A 19842-nucleotide genomic window follows, 5' to 3' on the forward strand; every position below is an offset into this window, starting at 1 on the left:
TCACGAATGGTCCCACAAAAATTGAGCTCAAATAGAAAAGGTCACACATATTTCAAAAAATTCATATGCTAATACACACAAAAAGATGAAATAATTTTGAATTCCTGACCAATACACTCCAAAAAGATGATGTCTACCACTAAAAATTATTTAATTATTTATTAAATCATCACGAATGAATCCACAAAATTTAAGTTCAAACAAAGACAGTCATACATATTCCAAAATCCAATAGTTTTTAGTTTTACATATGTAAAGGTATTCACTACATATTTGATTCTGAGCTAAGTATAATTGTATATTAATTTAAATTCGTGATCAGTGTCCCTATATTAAGGTTATAACTTTACTATTGAGTAGAGATCCAAAAGTCTATCGAAAACAACCCCTTTATCCCACAAAGATAAGATAAAATATGCATACATCCTATCCTCTCTAGATCCCACTAAAATTTTAAATTTAGATGTTTCAAAATTATACTACAATACTAATAAGTTGGAATTCTTCTCATAACGAAAAAATACAACTTAAAATATTGATTAAAGTTCATATTGTTCGATTCTTGATAAACAAAACATGACAAGGTTTTAGGCCTAAAAATAAAATTAACAAATATATTAGTACTAAGACAACACCAAAAGTAAAAAAGGGATTATTTCTCGAAGGTAAATGATGCATTTGATCCTTTTCCTCTTTCCCCCCCTAATAATTCACTAGTAAACATATCTTCTAAATATATATATATAGATAGTATTTAACCAAACTTCATCTTGAGTCTTTCTGCAGTAATATTTCATCATCCCCTTAGTTTGTCTATGGAAATTTCTATTCATCTATGGTTTCCCATTCAGCATTCGACAGGTCGAAAGAATGGAACTGAGGTTCTGCTTTGTTGCCAAATCTGTAAAGTAATCAATCATTTCTTCTAAATGCCTCTTTGAAGCAATTTGCTTCTTCTGGGAAATGAATTGGGACTATGAATCACTAATAGTACAAGAAAACTATCTCCATCTGGCTACCAAAAATACAAGGCGCGGAGGAGCAAAAAGAGATTATGATGTACAAAACGCGTCGAACTAAATAAGCTTGCTGGTTCTCCGTTTTGATGGTCCTCCAGGGAATAGCTTTATTATCCATCCCAAGACCCGTTCCACCACCTGATTCAAAAGAAGAAAATATACTCAGAGACGAGGCATCAACTATTAAATTTAATTAGAAGGAGATGAGGAAGCCAAAGAATGAGAACAGTTGACACCAAGAGGACGAACATTGCATAACCAGCAAACAAGCTTTGTAATACTGTTATTCCAATATATCTCTATGACACAAAACTACAGAAGGTTAGAGATTGTTGGAGAAAAGAACATTCGACTGGCTCAAGAAAACACAAAGCAACAGTACTTTAGGTAGACTTTTTAAGGTGATGCTGCTTCATGGCCATTTCTGTGACTGGCTAAGCTATGTAAGAACCTGTATCATTTGTGGGTGTTTGAAAACTGTTATTTGTATTTTATGGCGTTTCTACATTACTGAATAGACCCATAAAGCTCCAGCAGTAGCTTTAGAGGAAAAGAAAGAATTTCAAACTTCTCTTAGCCTACACTATTAAAAGAACTAAAGCAGCTTACTCTTGAAGCATGGCTTTGCAGTTAAATAACGAATCCAAGGGCACAACCTTAAACTTCAATTCGAAATACAAAGTGAAAATAGAAGTAAAATTGTTAACAGATAAAAGGGGCGGGCAAGAAGATAACTTTAAGAGGATGGAGTTTTACAAGCATACAGAAGCAGTTATATTTACGCGTCATATTACAGTACAAGAAAGGTTCACACGACACTGTTATAGAATGAACAGTTTCATGGTAGGTAATTTTACCTCATCACCTTCATCAGCATATGGGTTGCTGTCCTGCACAGATAGAGCATCTGGTTGCCTTGTTTGGTTATTACCAGTTGCCATGCTTTGAGCAGTCAAAAGCTCTAATCTTTGTGTTTGAGCTTCAAGCTTTCGGGTTAAGTCCTTGTTTAACTCCTTTACTCCACAAGGAACCAAACAAAAATCCATCAAACAAGTGTAGAGAGAATATATTATTAGTATCCAACTTTAAACTAGCAGTGAACTTTTAATTGCACTTCCCAACACGAAGCACTACATGAAGATTAATAGATGTCGAAAGAACATGTGCAAGCATACTTACAAAAGGGAGATTTGACCCAATTTTATTTTTTTTACATTTGCAATAAAACATTGGTGGTTTATATTGAAGCAACAGAAAGGAAAAAAGATGAAAAAGAATCCTAAAGGTGAAAATAATTTGACTCATATATTAGATCCTAAAGAGAAATTTTTTTTGGATGATAATACTGACAAGTGATAAGGACAACTTTCCTCAAATTACCTGCAATTCAGAGCACTGAGATGATTCCAGTGACAAGGCTTTCATCAACTCTTCTTTCTCCAAGGTTAACTATAAGCATCCAAGTAGGAAGAAAATTATTCAATTCTTTTGTATGGTAAAAAAAATGCCTTGAAATATATAAAACAGCTAAGCAGACAAGTGGTCGGGGCAGCAAAAATGATCAATCTCAAGGATTTTATGCAAGAAGCTACCTCAGAAATCAATGTATTGATGCTTTGAATCATCCTTATCTGATCTGGAGGAACAGCCGTCGATAAGCTTTCAAGATTGAGTTGGTCATTCTCAGATAGATATGAAAAGGCGGGGGCCTCAGTACTGTGAGCTCCCAAGTTAGGGTCATCATTTACAATTTTTTCTTCACCTGAATCAATAAAACACTATATAATTGAAATCTATAAAAATGTAAAAACAAATATAAAGAGGCATCCTGAAGATGTAATCTGTGAAATCTGAAACCACATACGGAGATCCTCTGTTGAAGTTGATACATTTTTTTTACTAGGCATACTCCTGCTAACATCAAGTGACTTGCCACTTTCAAAAGTTTTTCGTAGTTTCGCCTGCAAGAGCTTCTTTTCTGTTCAGAGAAAGAAAACAAAGATGTCGTTACACGTACAAGAAACTAGTGGGGAAAGAAATAGCAACTCTATATCACTCTAAACCAAGTACAAGCAAAATCACTCGAGTCAAAAAAAGGTTCTTTAACTATCATCATCTTACCTTCTTTTAAAGCATCAATTGTTGACAACAGATTCTGGCGTTCCTTTCCAAGGCTAGCCATTTTCTTTCTGCAGAGATTAAGAGAAAGTCGAATGACATCAACACCCACAGTTAATGCAATCTGCAAGAGTCAATGAGTAATGCAAAACGACTCAATTCTGACTTCTAAAATTTATATCAAACTTCACCTTAATGCTAGCCTTTCTTGCTACTATACATTTTGACAAGTAGATGGAAGTAACCAATATGCGTAACAACAACTACTAAAGTTTCCTCCATTGTAAGCACCAGGAAAGGCACAGAGAGTTTTTGGCAGCATTTCAATATTATATGAAAGTGAATGGTGTACCTCTAATGTACATAAAATCCACAATATGGGTGTTACAAAAAGGTAGACATGAATATCTGATATGTGGGATATCCCTCTCATAGAAATAAACTATTAACTTCATTAAAATGATTCTGCTATCTAGTTTCCCTTAGCTTTTATCCCAATGGATAAAGGAGAGATCGGAGGAGGGGGTGAACAAATAAAAGCGAAAGATGACTATGACCAGATCAGAGTTAGGAGGGAAAATTATGTCCTAGACATGTTCACAGGCAAGTGTAGAGCATACTTGAAAGAAGATATTTCAGCTTGTGATATCTCTAATTCCCTCTCCAGTTTAAGCTCATTAGATCTCAGACGAAGTCCCTGCAAGATTGGTTTGACAAAGTTATTATCTCAAAGGAGTAAATTATCATCTACCATAAAAATAAATGGTCGCACTTAATCATCAATTATGGGAAAAAAAACTAGAAAGGTACAGTTAAAAAAGATGAGTAGATTGTTACGAAATTCTACTATCAACAGGAAATATAATCAAACAAGGAACATGAAAGAACCATATGCACTGATCCAAAGGAACTTCTCTTTGTTTTTTTTATGACAAGGAAAACCCGCAGCCGCTACCCTTTGGGTGTGCACAGGTTAAAACCCCCACTCCTATGCAATAGCTCACAAACCACACAAGAGAGGTAAACCACACTAGGCAAGCCCGGTGCGACGAGCTCGACCCAGAAGGCAAATCCCTTGCTTTTGCTGGCAAGGGGTTTCAAACTTGAGACCTCCAACATGGAAGTCCCAAGCCCAAATCACTGGGCCACCCCGAAGGGTATCAAAGGAAAAATTTTAAATGACAAAAAAGATTGGATAGATACCTTACCCAAGTCAGCATCCTGATCCAAGTGATTTTAAATTTTATTTCTAAACCATTAGAACAAGAACAAAAGATCAGACTTCACATACCACCCCAGTATTACATGTGGAAAACATTTATCCAAAAAGTATTACGTGACAGACATTGAAAAGATACCTCAGAGAGGACTTAGTGGAGGATACCATATGGGTTCTTAGATAGCCTCACTCTACACTTTAAAGTGAATATAGCAAGATACTCCGCATTAGATGTGTTGGCTAATCAATATAACAGACTTTGCTGGCTACACACACACAAAGCTAAGTTTGCTTCAGGTTCAACAAACATGAAATAATAATAAAAACTAAACATTATCTTAGATTCTAAATATGATAGTTCTAGTATAAGACAACTTCTCTTTTGGAAAAAGGGTATGTTCCTCTTCCAAAGTATAAGAAAACAGAATACGTCTATCTTAACTATCTCTTTTAATCAAATAGGATAACTTAGCAGTTGTTAATGAAGTTTATAAGTATTTTAAATTCTCAATAAGGGCTTCATTAAGGATTTGGAAAAACAAGGCAATGCCATTGTTAGTTACCTTCTCTTCTAAACCAATCACTTCAGAAGCCAATAGCTTAGCACGTTCATCTGCAGCATTACATTCTAATTGTATGCTTGCATATTCCATTTTCACAGCTTCAAGTTCGACCTGCTTACATTAGATGCAACGACAACAAAAATCACATACCTCAAAGATTATGGTAAGAATCAAGTCAATTATGATGAATAGCTAAAACTCAACAGGCTATGTTAGTACAAAGATAGCTTGCCAGACATCTGAACTAATCTCAATATGAGAAACCAGGTCATTCCAAAATTCCGATTCCAAAAGTGTTCTCTAACATAAGGGTCACAGGTGTATCCTTGAATATAGAGTTAAGATGAATGGACACATTCTTCAACATGCATTACATAGCAGATACGGTTCACATGGTACCCATTTACGAATTTTTTATCTGGAAATCATTAAACATCACTTAGAGAATTTGTTGCACCTTGCTGACCAAATTACAGACAAAACAAAGGTACTTCATGAAGCCCCCTCAAAACCGAAGGAAGAAAGAGGGGTGACCAAGAACGAAGGTTAATGACCAAGATTTTAATGTTGGAAATTTATTATTTTATAAAAATATAAACCACCAATGTGACATACTTAGACAAGAAAAATCATTGGATGCTTCAACATAGAGACTGATCACCCCTCTTTCTTCTCCAGGTCAATCAAATAATTGTTTGTGACCAGACATTTCTTCTGTTTCTAAACAGCAGAAATAAATGGGATTGTTCGGATTTTCCATTCTTCATTTTTCTAAATGAGTTATGTATGAAATGCCTGACCACAAATATTTCTGCTGTTTAGAAACAAAAGAACAACATTGCACTTAACTTTCCGCGACATTATAATGTCATATCAACAATAGTAAAGAAAATGGGTCATTTCATTCCTTTGTCCATCAACTTGAAAATGCATCCAGATAAAATCAGTGGAAGACACTAACACCCACTACCACTAATTGATAATTTTAGCTATGTTGTGCAATGTAAATAAGGTGTACATTCAAAAAGGAGTACAGATCAGGGAATATAGTAATAATTAGAAGTAAGCAAGCGAGTTTTGTTACAAACCAGTTGTCCTTTAATTTCCTCCTGCAGTTTTTCTGTGTCGGCCTTTAATTGGGTAACAAAACTGCCCTGCAAAAGAAAATTAAGCAACTGATTGGAGCAAGAAACTCATTTCTTCATATTGATAACAAAATATTCCGAGAATGTTAGACATGTGCAAACTATACTTAGTGCAACAAATGTTAGCTGGCGTTACATGAGCAAACCCTCAAGGAGAAGATGTGGCTAGTGTACTAGATATTTGAAGGTTGTAACATCTTCATAGTATATAATTTATTCAACTTCCTACAAGTCTAAATGTGTGTTCTTCGTCTGCGGGTATATATATTTTATATATGAACAGAAAAGTGTACCTGTTGGTTATAACTCTCGGTCAGGGCAGAATTTTCAGCAGCTAGAGACTCTGCTAGAGCTCGTGAAGCTTCAAGAGCACGTTGTGAAGAGAACTTCTCTTGTGTTAAATCTTCAATATGCTGTCAAAAAAGCAAAAGTACACATCATGCAAGGATTTGACAATTTAAGACCCTGCTGTAAACTGCTACATCCCTGAAAGTCATGCAATCATGCATGACCTCTATAATCCTCGTTCACTGTCCCTCATTGTAAATGCAAGAGACAACTCTTAATCTTGCCAGTTTCTCTTACCAAGCACTTGAAGAGTGCTCTTGTACTGAGAGACATTCAACAGGAGAAATAACTATCAGATGGAAAGTGAGTTTTCTAACCATAAACAAAAGATCATTTTTAAGATTAAAGAACAAGAAATGTAATTGGCCGGTGTTCACTTCACATCAAAGCCTATTTATTAAGAAATTTAATGTGTCAAATTATTTTACTTCGTTCAGCTTTAATCTCTATACAATCACAGACCTTTCCAGGTTCATGTACAATAACATAGAAAATAAACAAACCTGACTAATGCACACCTCAAGATTAGCGGCAGTATTCTAGCTTACTAACATTTTTTGCATCGCACTCAACTTTATTGAGCCACAATCCACTATATGTAAAAATGAAATTCTAGTCTACAAATTTCAATGTGAAAGACTCAAAATCATGCATTCAATTCTCAGAATCTGTATCATCTATAGAAAATTTGGTAGCTCAACTTCTGCAGTTCTCTCCAAGGTGCATCACATAACTGGTAGCCAGACGGCTTTATTATTGGTGCAATGACTGACTACTAAGAATAACTTTTTCAAATTATATTATATTATTTTGTTATTTTCAAGGTAAGGCTGCGTACTACAGACCCTTGTGGTCGGGCCCTTCCTCGGACCCTGCGCATAGCGGGAGCTTTAGTGCACCGGGCTGCCCTCTTTATATTATTTTGTTGTAGTTACTGTTCAGAATGTTTTGTTATGCTTTCACTCCCATTTGTTCTTTTCTTGGACTGGTTTTCCATGAGCCGGGGGTCTTATCGGAAACAACCTCTCTATCTCTGTGGTAGGTTAAGGTCTGTGTACACTCTACCCTCCCCATACCCCATTTTGTGGGACTACACTGTAGTTTTCAAATTATAATGCCTTTGCTGACACGAAATCACAATTCCCCCTAAACTTCAAAAATTAAAGAAGGAAAGAAGAGAAAACAAGGGGGGGAAGAGCATGAGAGAAAGTAAAGGATTCATAACATCCCAGCCAAACAGAGAAAACTTGCTTCATAAAGGGACAATTGATCGAGACAATTTAAAATGACTAAGCCAAACAAAACAAAAAGGTTTTCCATCCTAATAGACTGATTTCTATCCTGAAGCAGCAGAGTGCTTTTCATATATTAGCCATCAAATAGCAGTATTTTCAAATTAAATTTTGACTTCAAAGACATACTGACCTAAATTTATCACTTTCTAAAGCAAGGGAAATAAATGTAGAGAAACCTGTTCTAAAGCAGCAAAATCTTCATTCTGTTTTTGTGCAAAAGACTGATAACGGTTGTCCATGTTTCCCATGTCTTTCTCAGTATGATGATTCAATTGATCAGACCCACTGACAGAAACAGTTGAGGAATTCATCATGTTCCTGGAGTTGGACGATTCCAAAGTGTCCATGGGATGAACCTTTGGATCAAATCTGTCTGCAGAAACTGATTCAGTTGGAGAAGGGGATGCCGCAGGAACTTTTGAAATGTTGATGGAATCAAGGAAAGATGGACGAGATCTCCTCCCAACAGTGGGTGGAGACAATTTTGAATTACTAGAAGAACTTCTTGCTTCAGAACTGATGCCATCATATTTAGAATCAGATGCCCAAGAAGAAGAATTATTGTTCATGTAAAAACCAGAGTTGTTGAACTGGTCATACCCAATATCAGAAACAATAGAACTATTAGCTTCAACAGCACCATCTTTTTTCCCATCTTCCAAAGAAAAATTTGTACTGCAGGTTGTGGGGCATATATGATCTATCAAAAAAAAAGGAAATAGATGTAAGATTATGCAACCCCAATTGATTAACTGGACAGATGAATAGCAGATAGGCAATGAGATTCTCTACGTAAAGAGAAAGCACAATAAAGGATTAAAAAAAGTAAAAAATAAATTCAAAATCACCTGATTTTTCTTGCAGACGAGGACCAAGGGAGTTTTCAGGTGAAACATTACCAGGAAAAGCATGAGAAGTACCCATGTTCATTAGAGAAAGATCCTTTGTTTTATTTTCCTCTAACTCACTTTTATCTGCACCATCATGACTAAACAGCCCGGAAATTTTACTGTAACTGGGGGCTGATGACAGAAAATTAGGTGAAGAATGACTAGTATTAAATCTAAATCCAACACTTCCTAAGGTTCCGTCATTCTCTGTCTTCTCAGAGGGATTATAACTATCACTGAATTGTTCAGATAGCTTTGGTTTCTCATCACCCTTAAGCACTTTATCTTTAAAATGAGATGATATAGAGATGGAAGAATCAAAACCATCATTGTTTCCACTTACAGTAGAAGTAGCACTAGCATCATTATCATTGTTGTGTAAACTATGAGTAGAAGCATCATAGGAAGAAGCGAAACCACTCTTCTGTGCAAGATCAGGATTCTTGAAATCATGCTTAACATCTACTCGAGATAACTCTGAAACAGCTCCACCAACTGCATCAGATGTACCAGCTCCACGAGAGTCAGTGATTCTTGTGTGTTCATTGTCTAAAGGTTGGTTATCAAAGCCTCTATCCGAACCATGAGGTTGTTTATTGGAAATTGACTTTTTAACCTTCTCAGCTCTCTTTTTGCGGAACTCTTCTAGCTGCAAACGATACAAGATAAAGAATTATAAGATCAAAGTAAAACAGCACAACTAATAAAAGGAAAAGACATTCTATATTTAGAATTCAGGCAATCTGATTGCAGATTAACAACATTGATAGGACGACAAGGAGGGTAATGGAGACGAAAAGGTTTTGTCTGTTAAAGGAGAACTGGTCATGTCTTTGCGCCAACTCATGATGATTAGCAATTTATCTACCATTATGAAAAAGAGAAGGAATGAAACATGAGACAAAAAATAAGAATTGTATGATCCAACAATTAACCTTCAGGAGTGGAAGCAACTATCCTGATTGATAAATGAAAACGACTATGGTTTAATGTTTTACTGCACTGGATCTACGAGAGAAGCTAATATATGGATATACTTCTTCTTTTATAACAATAATAGATGGATAGGCTTCTTTGGAATCATGAAATATGATTTGGAGAATGACTGGAGTTCGCGTGTCTGGCAAGCTAGATATCACCACTCACCAGAGCATAGAATGAGATTGTCTTTTCTTGCAACCATGGAAAATATCAACTGTTCAACTCTTACTATCTCCAACTCGGGGGCACTTACTCGATACAAAGCTAAAGCTCATATAGGTAATGCGCAATACAAAGTTCGTGACACATATCTTGTTTCATTCATCTTATTGGTGTGACTCATACGAAGAGGTATAAGTATCTTCTGAGTAAATGTGTTTGTTGCGTTTAGATTTTTTAGGAGACATGTTCCGATCCTGACGAAAGAATGTACTGGATTTTAATAATGACCGTTCTTTGGAGACAGCATTTTACAAGTATACATGCCATTAATTAAGTACATGCTATAAATGAGCTAATACTCCAACCAAATATTCACCAAAATCAACAGTCCTTATCACCTATTGTTTCCGTTGCTAATCAAGGCATAATAATAGGCATATTCTCTCTACAAATAGTAGCTATAAGGGGAAAAAAGAAACTACAGAAGCTAACACTATTATGCTAATGTTCACCCTATATAAAGGATAATGTGCATGTGATTACAATTTACAAATAAGATAAGTATTGATAAGATCCCATTGATCTTAATTGAAATTCGGTCCATGAAAAGCTTTATACAATGATCATATATGCATATTCGGCTGAACTCAAGCAAGAGAAAGCATCGAAAAATCCAAACAGCTCAAGAAGCAACTTATTCAAGTGCCTCTAGTGTCACTGCATCACCTAGCTTTCTTCATTTCATACTAGTTACCTTTATATATTATGATATTAGAGGTTCTTTCGTTGACATAGAAAATGGTCTATGCAATGATAATTTTCCCTCGCATCTCACCTAAGTAGAATTTTCATGACTGCTGAAAGCTAGTGTTATTCAAACTAGTGTAAAAGAAAAATGTGCTACAAAATGTGTTCTCAAGCAACAGCATCAACTGATTTCTCGATGCGACTAAATATGTAGATGAAACTTAAACCAAGGGAAGCACTGAAATCAGTGTTGTCAATGGTGAAAAGTTCTAAAAGGCGCGTTAGGTCTATTGCACCTTTAAGTGCAAAGTGAAATTGAAGTGTGAGCTTAGTTTTAAAAAGGGGCATGAAAGGGGGGAAGGTAAAATTCATTCATGATGTTTTCTTTAAAAACTATGTAATAAACTTATCTGCTGATTAAATTTGTTGTTTAATACAGCTCCATTCAAACTAGAATTCGTGGGCAGTGATGAGCAAGCCTCAGTTCCTTGCCTACACAGAGCAACTTAAGCGAGGTGAAGCACCCTCCCTGAGCTTTTCTGAGCTTCAGGGCTTAAGTGCACTTTAAATGAGCCTTTGACAACACTGACCGAAATTTTTCTTAAAATGTGGTGCAGTGACCCGCAGTTAGATCATTCCACCCTTGATTATAGCAATTACCCTTAGGAAAAACTAAGATAAAGTCAGATCAGAGCAGCCTATCTCAGTTTTTCCATCATTGGGACATATCAATACTAGTTTTGTTAATCTAAGTATGCACAAAATAAATCCTCCCTCCGTTGTTTGTCTTACTTTCCTTTTTGGTCCATTCAAAAAAGATTGTCTCTTTCCTTTCTTGACAACTTTTTAATTCTTTTTTTTTTTTACCCCCCATTTTGGAGGATTTATAGTGTTTCCACACTTCCCCTCCAGTGTGACTCGAACCCAGGACCTACCGGTCGTGTTTCCAGATAACATGTTTAAGACCATGAGATTAAAGGACATATCTTTACTTCAAGTCCACAAGATTCTCAAGTCTTCCTTTTATTTTAAACTACCCGTCAATTCATAATTAGACAAACAAATTGAAATAGCGGGAGTATCCCCACATACGACAAATCTTCAGCTCACTAATATTATTCAGAATAAACATTCAGTAAACCAATATCCTCAACATCCATTTCACTATTTCCACCCGTTTCACAGCAGTACTCATTCCAGAACAAACATTAAATGCTAAAAAAACATAAAAAATTGCTCAAATAAGGAGTTAAGAACATCCTAAATCACAAAAGATTCATTCTTTTTCCACCAATCTAGTAATCCAAACTACAAACAAAAGGGCAAACCGATGCACTAAGTTCCCTTTATACCCAATTTTACCTAAGAATCTAGTAATCCAACTAACTACATGAATTAAATTCAAAAAGCAATCATCGTACCTTCTTTTTCCCAGCTTGCAAATGCTCTTGCTTTCGCAAAACCTGAGCCGATGCCATTCGAATCCACAAAAAATATTTTCAAAAAATTCCCCTAAATCATCATCCAAAACCCTAATAATTATCAGATTCTTCACTAAAATACAGATCAATTAGAAATGTAATTGAATCTGTAGATCAATTTTGATGAATAAATTCAACTAATAAATAATTAAAATGTGAAATTTCGAAAATCAAATTTCAAAAAAAACAAACAAAATTTAATTAAAGGAATCTGAAAAAATGGATTTGGAGAGGGAGAAATTAGAGGGAGAACCGAACGGCTCTCTCTCTTTTTATTTTATTTTTGGGGAAATTTGATTTCTCTCTAATTTACTTTTATAATCTCTTCTTCATTTTTTTCTTTTTCTTCTTTAAGGCTGATTAATATATTCATTTCTTCAAGTTTGAGTTTTGAAAGTGTATTTTAAATTTATCGGAAAAACACAAACTGTTTCTTATCGGAAGCATTCTTTGATAAAAATATTTTTTAAATAAGTTGAGTTTAGAAGTCTGGTCAAAAAGATTTAATCTTTCACTACTAATTCTTTCGTTTTTGATTCAGGGTGATGACCACAATTCTGTTGGAGGTATCTTTTTAATTGTTTTATTGCACGCGATAAATTACAACAGAAAATTCAAAAAAATTGAGGGAGTATTTCATTAAAAATAATTACTATAATTTCGAAAAGTTGTTAATTACTCGATCGGCTTATTTGGTAGATATATTATTTTTTTCTAGACTTCTAATTGAACTTTTTAATGACTTATGTAGTTAGTAATAATAGACTAGATAATACTGAAACTATCTTGTATAACATTGATAAATCTTTTAGCTCTCATGTACCAATTACCTAAAGTAATATAAGTCAATCTTTTCTACCAAAATAACTTTCATAACTCAAATCTTCTTGAATTAATCTTTATAGCTTAGTTTTTAATTTCTTCTTGTTATTCGAGATGAATGATATTATGTATCAATTGTTACCTTCAATCCTTATATAAAATCTAAGATTTTTTATATTATTTAATTTTTTTCTTTATTTTCTACACGAATTCACTTAATTTTACCTTTCATCATATTGCTGGTATCCTTTTTATTAGGTATATCCACATTGAAGCCCCACTTGATTTAGAATTTTAAATTTTTGAGTTCTTGCAGTAATCTCAAATTAATATATAACAATAATCGGACCAACAGACTTGGTTCCAAAATAAAGACTCTTGTACATTTATTGAAATACATGGTCTAAGCAATGTGAACCTGTAATCATTCTAGATTCACTCTTGAACCTGAATAAATCTTAATTCACGGATAAGTTCCATCGAGAAATAAACACTCTTTATCTAACAAAGCGGCTCTATACTATGAGCTCGAACCTACCTCCTTAGGTAGATGCTAACATCCTTTCTCTAGCATTTTTCATGTACACAAACATCTCATCATGATTAGGTAAATTATCTTTGATTGCTTGAACTTCTTTGAAATTTTTTATCCATTTGTTGAGACGAGGAAAATTATGAGAATCAAGTAATTTAACTCCAACGATTTCTTCAATAATTTCCATCCAATGAGAAAAACCTCCAAAAGCTATGTCAACAAGTCCAATGTTTTCACCACCAAATAACTTATTGTTTTCTCCCAAAGCATTTTCCTCAAGGGTTTTAAGCATTTCAAGGCTCTCCTTTATGGCATTTTGTTGCTTTTCTCCAGTGTTGCAAAACACATTCCATGTACTATATGACTGCATCACAATTTAACAACAACAACAAAAAAAAAAGAGGTTAGGTAGACGTACTAATAACATATTTTTATTTACTTAATTATATTTTCAAAAAGAGTTTAATATTATGTGATCAGTTTCACGAAGCATAACAAAAATTTCTAAGTGGGAATAAAGAAGGATGACTAAATCTAACTAAGATGAATCCTCTCCATACTCATTGGAATGGACGATGTTTTCGTTTCAATCTACATGTTTTAGTTTGATTAAGCCTGAAGTTTATGGGGCGGGGGGAGGAGTGGTTAATCTTGTACTCTTAAACTAAATATGCATAAAATATACCAAAATATTCTTTGTGATTTTAAACATATCTTGTAGAGTGTTGTAATTAATGTGTTACTTAGTATATAGAAAAATGCATTTTTTTTAAAACATACTAAAAAGAAAACATGATTGAATATAAAAATCCAAAGAGAATATATAGATCATGTTATTTATGTGTGCAGAATATGCAATTAGTATTCCCTCAGAGCTGTTTCTCCTAGCCTGTGTATAAACAAGGATGATTTTTTTTCTTGTATTAAATATCCGATATATTAAATTTATTGATTCGATTAATTTAGATTTCAGCTAATAAACTAAAAGATTCTCACTCGTAGAATTCAAATCAGAGTCTTTAATTTAAGGATAGAGGTATCCCAATCATTTTGTACTATATTTAAATCACATAAATCAAAAAATTAAAAAATATACGGATCTTAATAAGATCATACCTTTTCATCAATATATTTAACCCAAAACCGAGCCATGGCTCGGTCATATGAGTCAGTCGAAAGCAATGGATTCAGTTGCCACGTCTCGTCGATGTATTCGACGATGACCATAGACTCACAAACTGGCTTGTCACCATGGATTAGCACAGGGACTTTCTTGTGAATTGGATTGTATTTCATTAACAAAGGACTTTTTTTGGACATGTCTTCCTCTATGTACTCATAATTTATTCCCTTTAGCTTTAATGCCCAAATAACTCTGTATGTGAAAAAACTAAAAGAAGTACCTATTAATTTCACTGTTTCCATTTTTAAAAAAAGATGGAAAGTTGAAGAATGAAAAACTCACTTGCACTATAGCTAGTATTTATAATGTGTATTTTCTTAGGCAATATGGCAACTTGCAAGTCCCAAAATAAGTTTTATTTCACTCTCACTCTTGTCTGCGGGCTCACGGGGTGATAAAATTAGTCCACGAAAAATAATCTATTCAACAAGTTCAAGTTTGAGCAGAATAATGACTCGCTTATTTACTAGTTCAGTCTATTTTGATCTATCGAATTTAGTCCATTTAAAGATTGGAGTAAAAATATATTCTAAATTGATCAATGAGAAATCTTATTAAAATATTTTTTAAAAGTTAGTATTAGGTAATTGAACAAATTATAAGAAATCAAAACTACGCATGAGTTAGGGTACTGGTTGAGCATTGACCCATTATTTAGCTCATTTTGATCTGACTCATGATCTTAGTTCAAGTAACATAGACAAGTTCACCAATAATAACTCATTCATTTGTTAACTCGTTCCATTTTAATCTGCTTAAATTTAATTTACCCGTTCATTTAACATCCTTGCGCATAGGGAAAACAAATTTTAGTCAATGCTTTTCATTAAGTAATTCCTTTTTATATAGTAATTTGAACGAATGTAATATTATCTGATAAGGAGTTGGAATAAAAAAATTGGCAGTTGATGATTTGGTACGTTAACTTATCATCTTAAAAGCATGTAAATGAAAAAGTCAACTGAGTTTTTTCTCCAAAAAAAATTAAAAGATCTGTAGATGAGTAATATTTTAAACTAATTATCCCTTTACTTTTAATGAATATAATGACTCTCTGAAAACTTGAAAAGGCAAATCGACTTTATTTGACTAAAACCCATTAGTTTCTTTTAACATTAATTGATCATTTTAAAAATCACTAACACGAGATATAAAATTAATTAATTATATATTTTCTCAACATCTGAATGCGTATAATTTATTTTGTAGTGTTTGGTGTGAGATCATTCTTTCATTGAGAAAATACCTATAGTTTATATGTACGTGTAATATTTCGCTCCATGTTCAGCGACAAAAAAAAAAACATTTCGCTAAAGGTGCAGCAACAAACATTTTTAAAAAATATAAAGTTATACGTCAACAAACAGTCGTTAAATCACTTAATTTCGCTTCACTCCTAACGAAATGTCCCTTTTGATTAATTCTAAAATTGAATGGCCCTTTATGGATTTTGAAGAAAAAAATTGACCCTTTTGACTCCAGACTCTCTATATATAAATTACAACTCACTAGAAAGAACTGTCCTCCATAATGCACAAGTTATCGATTGGTTATAAACAGATATAATGAAAATAATCCCTAGCATTTTTTATGGACTTCCTTACATAACTCACATTAAAATTCTCATTATCATTGCATTGTAACTATGAATGCTATAATTTTGCATTTAAACTAGTAACTTCCTTAGGAGAAGAAAAAAAATTCTAACCCCGCACCCCCACCCCACCACCCCAAAAGAGACAAAAATAACCTCACAAGATGAGTTAGTTCCCCATCAAAGCACATTTCTTAATATTGATCATATTGTTCATAAATATTTTGCAAGTAAGAAGTTTCAAGCTACATAATGTTTTTGTTCCCAAAAAAATTTATGTTCAAGTTGTGAACAATATTCCTACAACAAACCCATCTAATATCTTGAAAATTCATTGTGCTTCTAAAAATAATGATATGGGATTTCATAACATTGTTCCAAATAACCAATTTGAATAGTCATTTGGTGAGAGATATTTTGCTAACACTTTATTTTTTTGTTATTTTTAGTGGGATTCAAAAGACAAATCTTTTGAAGTATTCTATATTTTTCATGGATGTATTAGAATTCACAACTTGACTCTCGGACCCATGTATGCAGATGGACAGTGTCGGATGCAGAATTTTTTTTAGAAGATGATAGAGGAAAAAATATTGTGCATACACTTGGGATACTTAATTAACAATGGTAAATTATTCACTCTGATCCCCCATTTGTTTGGAATTGTGGTATATTAATAGGTACGTGCATTACTGTAACATTTCAAATATTTTTCGCCAAGACTCGAACCGTTCTTCTTATGTGTGTAGATTCGAACTGAATGACTTGTAATTTTATATACGAGTTAGGATAAATTCCTAAGTATTTGAAGGGTATTAGATGTGTTTTAGGTTCACGAGGGATCTCTAACACCAAGCCAAGTCTAAAGAATTTCTATCGGCTAAGTTTTCGGATGAGTTCGTATAAGGGTCAACTTCAAATGACCATAACTTTCGGAATATTAAGATTTAGGTGTCCCATGACCTATCAAATTAAAGGTCTTTGAATTTCGCCTCATTCCGAGTTCGGAGTAAAAAGTTATGACCATTTTACTATAGACTATCACTGCAGCGATTTCAGGCTGGGTGCCACTATAGCGCTCAAAATCAGCTGTAGTAGTTTGGGCTTTGGCGCGGCGCGCCACTATAGTGCCTGTAGGGTCCTGGACTCGTTTTTCATATTTTTCTTGAGGAAGGACATTCCGGACTTTTTCCCACCCTTCCCAAACCTGAACTATTACGTTTTGAGACTAAATATTTGCCTCGTAGGGGTATTTTCTTCTCATTCACCCTTAGAACCTCGGAGAAAAGAGATTAGAGAGAAGAAGAAGAAGAAGAACTAGGTTTCAAGTCATTCCTTCAAGTCTTGATTTTTCCTTCGAATTTCAGGTATGTAAGGCTAACACAACGTTGGACCGAGTTCTCCACGTGCTCCTTCATCTTTATTGATTCAAGTTGAGTTGAGTTGGAGTTTTCGAGTTCTTTGAATTGAATTCCTGAGTTATCTATTGTCTTTTGGGTTCCTTGTACATATTTAAAATACGTATTGATGTTGTTCATGGGTTGAGTATTTGATTTGGATGCATGTTTATGTCTTCATTCACATGAACCCTAATTGAAGATTATATTTGATTTTGAGCATTGATTGTACAAGAGTTTGAGTTTTCATATAAGTTGATTTTTTATTATTATTTTGAACATGGATATCTTGGGCATAAATGATGGTTTTGAGACAAAGTTTTAATGAGTTATGATTGATTTTTAAAAATATATTTCTGAAAGAACTTGATGAGTTGAGCATAAGTCGAGCCCGAGTTAAATTGAAAGAGTCTTTAAGATTTTTTAACCGTTTTGATCTTGATTTCGCTATGCATTATTTTGAGTCAAAATTGCATGTTTTAAAGAGATTTAAAATAGTTGAGCATTTAATCTCAATGAGTGGATTGGATTGAGTTGATTTGAAAGAGCATAATGATTGAGATGAGATTGAGTTTCGATGGCAGTCCAATGAGACTAGTCGAAAGTTTTGATTAAACTGAATTGTTTAAGTTGCATGAGCATATTGAGTTTTGGGAGTAGTATCGAGCACCGAATTGATTGAGAGTAAAATTCAATAACTGCGTAGCCAGCGTAAGAGAGGATTGAACCATTAAAGTAGGATGTTTCCCTATTTCATTGTCTTGAAAAGATAGGACTTGATTGATTGGTGGATCCAGATTGGTAGATTCGTCCTTTACCTTGGCAAGTATTGGACGGACGTGGCAACGACGTCGGTTCATTGTATATCACCTACTTATAGGTGGTGGAATTGTTATCGTTAAGAGAGAGACTCCCAGATTGTGCATGAAAGTATATGACATGTTTTGAACAAGTTGCATATTACTGAATCCTTCTTAAAGCATTGTTATATTTTATACCGGCATATCATACTGAGTTGGGTGAGTTTCATTCTATCTTGAGTACCTTTGATGCATTGTTATTTCATTCTGTCATATTACATACTCTTACATTCCACGTACTGACGTCTATTTGGGCCTGCATCGTTTTATGATGTAGAGACAGGTGTTAGAGATCATCAACAGACGCTTCGTTGAAGATCTATTTTTTTTCTGATAGTGGTGAGACCTCCTTGCCTTCGAAGGGATCATATTCATTCTTTCCATTGCTTATGAGTAGATTTTTTTTTGAGGTAGCCATGAACCTTTCATTGGCACCATATAGGTAGTAGAGATAGAGACTTCATAGACTAAATAGTGATTGATTTATTTTGATGTCTTAACTCTTGATTAGTTTTCTTTCAAACTATGTTTTGATTTGAATGATGGAGATTGATGATTGAGTTAGCCCACTAAGATTTGTTTTTCTCTTAAACTAAGCCTTCCGCTGAATCAATGAATGTGTGATCATGCCAAGTGGTTCGCTTGGGAGCCAGCAATGGCTTCTGAGTGTTGGACACGCCTAGGATATTCTCTCGGGACGTGACAATTACTTTATGTAATGCGCGTGCAAGGGAAGATCAATCCACAATAGAATTTGTGGATTCACGAGAAATCCAACAAGTTTGTTTAGATTATATATATATATATATATATAGACCTCAGGGAACCATTGAGATGATGGAACGAATTTACTTCGGTAAATTTAATTTAATATCTTATCCTCAATGTAACCTATCTTTTAGAATACTCCCAGAATGTAATATAGATAAGACTCAAAAATGTTTAGTAGACAACTTATGGATAACATACAATAAACAAGACACTAAACATTTTATTGCAGCCAACAACGCTTTATGTCAATATTTTTCAGACAAAAATAGAGAGACCAAATAAATATAGTAGTAAAAATGAAGAAAAAATATGTGCGTATCAAAGCGGTAAATATAAAGAAAAAGGAAATATGAGTAGTATAGACGCAGAAGTTTTAGCAATAATATATGGATTAAACAGTTTTAAATTATACATATTAAATAAATCAGAAGTATTAGTAAGAACGGATTGTGAAGCAATAGTAAAGTTTCACCAGACAATCAATAGTAAAGCAAGTAGTAAAAGAAGATGGCTAAGTTCTTATCGGGCTTGTATTTGTGTCTTCGTCTGATTGAACTCTTTCATGTTCTGGATCTCTATGTTCTGGATCTGGACTGTCTTTACTAATAACATGCTCATCACATCCCTGATCTTTAAAGAATTGTTCTAGAGTCTGCTTAATTATGGCTTCAATTTTATTTTATTTTTTCTTTTTTATTGCCATATTTCTTTT

The 19842-nt window shown here is 33.9% G+C and overlaps 2 protein-coding genes across 3 annotated transcripts; both read right to left on the reverse strand.

Annotated features, from left to right (window-relative positions):
- Positions 1 to 559: 559 nt before the first annotated feature.
- Positions 560 to 12249, reverse strand: LOC129882849 (protein BLISTER-like). 2 transcript variants are annotated; one of them, XM_055957345.1, is made up of 14 exons: positions 11909 to 12249; positions 8556 to 9246; positions 8308 to 8407; positions 7884 to 8223; positions 6358 to 6477; positions 6008 to 6073; positions 4920 to 5030; positions 3758 to 3834; positions 3141 to 3208; positions 2884 to 2997; positions 2612 to 2781; positions 2400 to 2468; positions 1877 to 2032; positions 560 to 1157 (listed from the first exon to the last, which is right to left on the reverse strand). In XM_055957345.1, the coding sequence occupies exons 1-14, from the start codon at positions 11963 to 11965 to the stop codon at positions 1077 to 1079; spliced, it is 2220 nt and encodes a 739-aa protein (XP_055813320.1). In that variant the 5' UTR covers positions 11966 to 12249; the 3' UTR covers positions 560 to 1076. The 2 variants fall into 2 exon arrangements, with proteins under 2 accessions (XP_055813320.1, XP_055813313.1); XM_055957338.1 differs by having other exon boundaries at positions 7884 to 8407.
- An 898-nt stretch (positions 12250 to 13147) lies between these two features.
- LOC129890556 (probable glutathione S-transferase) lies at positions 13148 to 14750 on the reverse strand. The gene is made up of 2 exons (XM_055966090.1): positions 14442 to 14750; positions 13148 to 13689 (listed from the first exon to the last, which is right to left on the reverse strand). Exons 1-2 carry the CDS (start codon positions 14748 to 14750, stop codon positions 13333 to 13335), a joined length of 666 nt encoding a protein of 221 aa, XP_055822065.1. The 3' UTR covers positions 13148 to 13332.
- Between the last annotated feature and the right edge of the window lie 5092 nt (positions 14751 to 19842).

Source organism: Solanum dulcamara, chromosome 1, assembly GCF_947179165.1.
Source record: "Solanum dulcamara chromosome 1, daSolDulc1.2, whole genome shotgun sequence".
Taxonomy (NCBI): domain Eukaryota; kingdom Viridiplantae; phylum Streptophyta; class Magnoliopsida; order Solanales; family Solanaceae; genus Solanum; species Solanum dulcamara.

Bases quoted from the DNA above. Each gene is read 5' to 3' on its own strand.
- LOC129882849 (XM_055957338.1), bottom strand. From the start codon at position 11,965: ATGGCATCGGCTCAGGTTTTGCGAAAGCAAGAGCATTTGCAAGCTGGG. The intron at 6,074-6,357 runs GTACACTTTTCT...TTTCTTTTGCAG, and splicing joins CCGAGAGTTATAACCAACAG to GGCAGTTTTGTTACCCAATT. The intron at 2,998-3,140 runs GTAAGATGATGA...TTCTCTGAACAG, and splicing joins AATTGATGCTTTAAAAGAAG to AAAAGAAGCTCTTGCAGGCG.
- LOC129890556 (XM_055966090.1), bottom strand. From the start codon at position 14,750: ATGGAAACAGTGAAATTAATAGGTACTTCTTTTAGTTTTTTCACATAC. The intron at 13,690-14,441 runs GTATGATCTTAT...ATTGTGATGCAG, and splicing joins TTAAATATATTGATGAAAAG to TCATATAGTACATGGAATGT.